Genomic DNA, 5,770 nt, shown 5'->3' on the forward strand with positions numbered 1-5,770 from the left:
CTTTTGATGTAATTTTTTTTTCCTCTAAATCCCCAGACTTTACTTACATAAGTTCAAAGTGATGAAAAATAATTACTCAATCAACCACTGCAGATACGTAGCTCAAACTAAAAGGATACTTTCAAATACATCCTGTGACATACTTATGTTTGGTTGTTGCTACCTTAGCTGGGTATTTTTTAGATAGGTCTTCCTTAGGTAGACCTTTTGGTTTTAGAAAGTGCTGAAAGTGTTAGTAAATGTTTTAAAAGACTTCTTTCCAAATGAGAAAACATTTTATAGTTAACAAACAAAATAGAACACAGTACCAGTTCTGTTATCATATCCATTGTAAACTATCCCCTGGCATTTTTGCATAAATATAGTTGTCAGACCTGGAGGGCAATGGAGGGGTAATATTACTATTCACTGTTTTGTTTATCTCTATGAGAGCTAAACAGATGTGCAGCCAGTGGTATAGGTATTCAAGGACAGTATTACCAATGTTCCATATTTCAATTCGAGAATAATCTGCATCAAGAAAAAAACAAAGTTAGTGTGGATAGTTTTATTATTAAACTACTTTAATAGTAATGTACTTTTATTATTAAAATTACATGTTCCAGTAGTATGATTATAGTTCATTAGATATATTTTGAGCCAAAACCATACTTGAATCTTGCTTAAATATATAATTACAGGAATATGGATAAATAAATTTTTGTATATTCATACAAGGAAATACTACACAGCAGTTAACAAACAGTAAGAGCGCTATATGACATGATGAATGATGGTTTTGATATCTTAAAAACCATCTATCTATTTTGGTTTGTATCTAGCAAACCAAAGAGTAACTTGTAGAACAATATATACTTTTGAGTACCATTTAAAAAAGTTAAAAAATCTAAAAGGTAATATTATGTTGTTATGGATTTGTAGGCAGATAGTAAATTATGTAATCATGTATACAACTGATAAATACAAAATTCATGATAGTATTATCTATAAGGAGGAAGAAAAGAGATTGGGATCATGGATGGGTAGAAAGCCTCAATAGTCTTACAATGGCTTATTTCTGTAAAAACAAAAGGCTGACTTAAATATGGTGTAATGTTTAGATTGGATATAGAATACAGCTCCGCAATGGCTATGCAGGTGTTAGTCTATATTTGAAATATTTAACATTATTTAAAAATATATAGTATCTACACACCATTATGTGTGTAAATTTGTGAAATTGAAAACTGTTAAGCTGTCATTCCTAAAAGTTACTTCTTCCCAGGGGTCAATGACTAATCATCCTGATAGAATGGTCCAAAGGAAGGAATATATACTTGAGAGTTCAATGGATCTAGGTCCTAACTTTGGCTGTACCCCGGCTAGCTTTGTGATCTTGAGTAGGTCACTTAATTACTCCAAGCCTCAATTTCTTCTTCCATAAAATAGAATTGTTGTAAGGATTAATAAGAAAATGTATGCAAAAAATCTGTCACAGAGTTAATAGCAACACTCAAGTGACAAAGTGCAATATTGATTACATTTATGGAATTATTACAGATGCCTCCCACCCGGGATTTGTTTTTGTTATTCCTAGTGTCTAACACAGTGCCTAATCCAGTAAGTGTTTGCCGATTTGAGTTTAATAAACCATTAAATCATACTTATAATTGAGTATGAATTTTCAAATGTCAAATTTTCTATCCAATAGCTTATTAACAGTAATGTTGATTATTATTAGAATTACAAAATAGAACATACTTTATTTTCCTGTTTTATCAACACAAAGGAATAGGGTTCCCTGAATTAGATTAAACTTTCCTATGTTTCGAAGGACCAGTTACAACAAAAGGTACAATGTGAGCTAGGAAAGGCTCATACTATGTGGACAACATTCACAAGTTTCAATTTTTATTTGAAGTTGATTTTAAAAGACATGGAAACAATTATTTTTCTAAAATTCTTTTTGTTTTAAAACACACACACAGAGGCACTGCTTTTTCTCACTCAATTCTAAGTGTTCCATAAATGTTGAATTGAAACATTAAATTAAGGAGTAATTCAATTAGGTTTTTCAAATACTAAAAGTCTTTCCAGATTAGAGCTCAGTATATTAGAGACAATTATGAATAAAAACAAAAACACCAAAATATCACATGTACAACTATTAAGTACCCACAATAATTAAAAAATTCAAAATTTCAAAACAAAAATAAATAAAACAATAAATGTTAAAACCCTTCTTATTTTACATGGTTAGTGGCTGGTACTTGGTAACTACATTATAATTAATTTCATAATAAAATATCTGCTTCAAAAAATAAAAACAAAATAAAACAGATGCTGGGCATGAGAGCACATTAAAAATACTTGATTCATCTCGTTTTATGGGCAATACTAAACCAATCAATATACATTACTGAAGATATTGAGGGTGCTTTTGTTATAATTGATCCTTCTTTCTACAAATTAGCTTCCTGGAAACTGTACAAGATAATGATAGAGGTTTCTAAGGATTGCTTTGATTATCATAGTGTTCTATGTTATGTTATGAATTAAATTAAAGTAAAATAAAATTCACCCAAGGACACCCCTAAACCAGTTCTAATTTTCTGGGACAAAACAGTTCTGCCGCCTCCCGTCTCGTTTATTCTGCCCTCGCCGAATCCCCACTAAAGACCTCTGCTCCACAGGGTTCTTATCTGAACATCCAAACGAACAGACCCCTATCTGCAGCCATTATTAAACCAGTCGCCATCTCCATGGTGATGCAAGGACACTGGGACGGGAAGCGAGGTCACTCTCTTTCACAAGACCCAGTTGCTTATTTCCTGTCTTATTGTTACGGGGCAGAAGCTCCGAATGCGTCTGCGCGATGGTTCCTGTTTTCCCGTGCCTTCCAGAGACCGATGCATTAACAAGGGGCTCTAATGATTTCTCTCTAGAAGCCTCGGTTGCTCTGTTGGGGTCCCCATTAATGGTTGAGCGCTACTGCCCTCTTGTGGGAGGTAAATCCCAGACCGTTGCAGCGACTTCGTACTATATTTTCATGCAAATGTACTTTTATTTTTTCTGTAACCCTAAAAGTATGCTTTTTTGCTTTGCCTTGGCAAAGGATATGGTAATAAACCTATAGTAAATTATTTAACTGTTGTAAATTATTTGAATATATTTAAGCTAGAAAGATTACGGGGTCAAACTTTGGGTATATTTATGGACCTATTAATTCAGAAACATTTACTACATTTATTTTTTCTTTTCAGACAGTCTTACTCTGCTGCCCGAGGCTACAGTGCCATGGCGTCTGCCTACTCACAGCGACCTCAAATTTCTGGGTTCAAGTGATTCTCCTGCCTCAGCCTTCTGAGTAGCCGGGACTAAAGGTGCTCCCCACCACACCTGGCTAATTGTTCTATTTTTAGTAGAGACAGGGTCTCCCTCTTGCTCCGGCTGGTCTTGAACTCCTGGCCTCAAGGGATCCTCCTGCTTTGGCCTCCCAGAGTGCTAGAATTATAGGCATGAGCCCCTGCCCCTGGCTTATTACAGTATTTTTGTAGGTTCTAGTTTAATCAAAATTAGAATCATATAGGGAATTCATTATGCTGGAAACATTGAGCTATAATAGGATATCTCTAAATTAAAACTCCATTTATGGATCCCTGCTTAACACTGTATTAATTAAGTTGAATCCTTTAAGAAGTACAGACAATTACTAAAGATAGGCAAAGCAAAAAGAATGAAATAATCGAGCTTCAAGTTAGGCGGGCACCGTGGCTCATGCCTGTAATCCTAGTGCTCTGGGAGAAGAGGTGAGTGGATTGCTTGAGGTCAGGAGTTCCAGACCAGTCCGAGCAAGTGTAAGACTCCTCTTTAGAAACTAGCTGGGTGGGGCAGCGCCTGTGGCTCAAAGGAGTAGGGCCCGGACCCCATGTGCCGGACGTGGCGGGTTCAAACCCAGCCCTGGCCAAAAACTGCAAAAAAAAATAAAAAAACAAAAAAACCAACCAAACAAACTAGCTGGGTGTTGTGGCAGGCACTTGTAGTCCTGGCTACTCAAGAGGATGAGGCAGGTAGATCTCTTGAGCCCTAGAGTTTGAGATTGGTGTGAGCCAGGATGCCATGGCACTCTACCAAGGGTGACAAAGTGAGGCTCTGTCTCAAAAAAAAAAAAATTTAAGAAAAAGCTAAAATATAACTGCTCCTTTCAACTAACAACTAAGCCAAGGTCAACAGCCTTTGCTGAATGCACCTCTCCTTAATCACCAGTTCTCTTAGTTTCAGTTCTTATTTTATTGCTTCACAAACCCTAAGTTACTCTACTCCTTAACATTATTGCCACACACAGTGAACTGAAGGTCCATGCAACAATACATACTTAAAAGGTATGTGTATTCCTATCAGTTTTTAATGAAGGCAGAACTCATCTTTGCCGTGGCAGCTGTTACTTAATGTCATCGTTAATTTAATGTGGTAAAAAAAAAAATTAATATGGTCTCCAAGGCACTGTAGTGTAGTACCTACCAGGCCATCAGGAAAGAATCAGTGTTCAATGCAGAGGTAAAAATGTATTTTTTTTTGAATTATCAAAGTTAGAGTGAAGGTTTGTTTGAGGATGAGTGATGAGTTCTCACAGCTACATTAGTTTCATTCCTACTGCAAGCATGATTTCTGTACAATGTCACATGCAGCAGGTTTTCTCATGATTTAGCTATAAATAAAATCATGTGTGAATTGAAATCAATGCAATTCATCTTTACAGAAATCCATAGTTTAATGTAATGGCCTCCAAATTCTTTTGATCATGGACCTCTGTCAGTTATGAATGTTGAGCATGTACACCAATATGTGTACATTTATTTCTAAAGTATTTATTTTAAAACATTTTCCAACAAAAATAGAAATTAGACAATGGTGAGTTAAAACCATTATAAATAACAGTCCTTTGATATTTTTCTTGCACCCCAAAGGGTAATTTTAAAAAATCTTCTAGGCTTCTTATACCTGACCTGGGAGACTATCAAGTTAAAGTATGAAAGAAATAAAATGGACAATCCTTTCCTTTTTTTTGAGATAGAATCTCACTTTGTTACCGTTGGTACAGTGCTGTGGTGTCATAGCTCATAGCAAACTCAAACTCTTAGGCACCAGCAATCCTTTTGTCTCAGCTTCCCCAGTAGCTTGAGACTACAGGTGCCCGCCACAACGCCTGACTATTTTATTTTGGAGATGGGGCAGGTCTCAAACTCCTGAGCTCAGGCAGTCCACCCGCCTCAGCCTCCCAGAGTGCTGGGATTACAGGCATGAGTCACTGTGCCTGGCTGAACAATCTTTTTTTAGATAAGTAACATGCATTCAATAGTGCCACAACCTAAAATCCTACAAAGGACTACAGGCGCCTGCCATAACACCTGGCTATGTTCTAGAGACAGGGACTTGCTCTGGCTCAGGTTGGTCTCAAACCCATGAACTCAGGCAATCCACCTACCTCGGCCTACCACAGTGCTAGGATTACAGGCGTAAGTAAGTCACTGCACCTGGCCTCATGACTTTGGTATATCAGTGTCTCACAGCTATGTTTCTGTAGATATGTGGTGGTGTTTTGCCAAGTGGCTTTCATTATTGTTTTTGCATGTTTTTGTGTGCTGTATGATGACAGCTCTGACGTTCTTTCCAGAAAAAGAGTTCCAAACTTACTCTGAAGGGTAGACTAGGCGCTGGCATCAGTTCTTAGCTTCCCAAGGGGAGTACTTTGAAGGTGACCATTGTGATATTCAGCAATGTGGTGTGTAGC

The 5,770-nt window shown here is 36.8% G+C and overlaps 1 protein-coding gene across 1 annotated transcript in view; it reads right to left on the reverse strand.

Annotated features, from left to right (window-relative positions):
- Nucleotides 1–319: 319 nt before the first annotated feature.
- The window catches only part of EFCAB5 (EF-hand calcium binding domain 5), a gene marked incomplete at its 5' end in the record, with an annotated part of 141,249 nt that continues 135,798 nt past the window's right edge, over nt 320–5,770 (reverse strand). The window contains 1 exon segment of the mRNA XM_012809720.1: nt 320–510. Within this exon segment, the coding sequence (XP_012665174.1) occupies nt 320–510 (191 nt within the window).

The sequence above is a fragment of the Otolemur garnettii genome, unplaced genomic scaffold (genome assembly GCF_000181295.1).
Source record: "Otolemur garnettii isolate 467f Iridium unplaced genomic scaffold, OtoGar3 scaffold00112, whole genome shotgun sequence".
NCBI classification, from domain to species: Eukaryota; Metazoa; Chordata; class Mammalia; order Primates; family Galagidae; genus Otolemur; species Otolemur garnettii.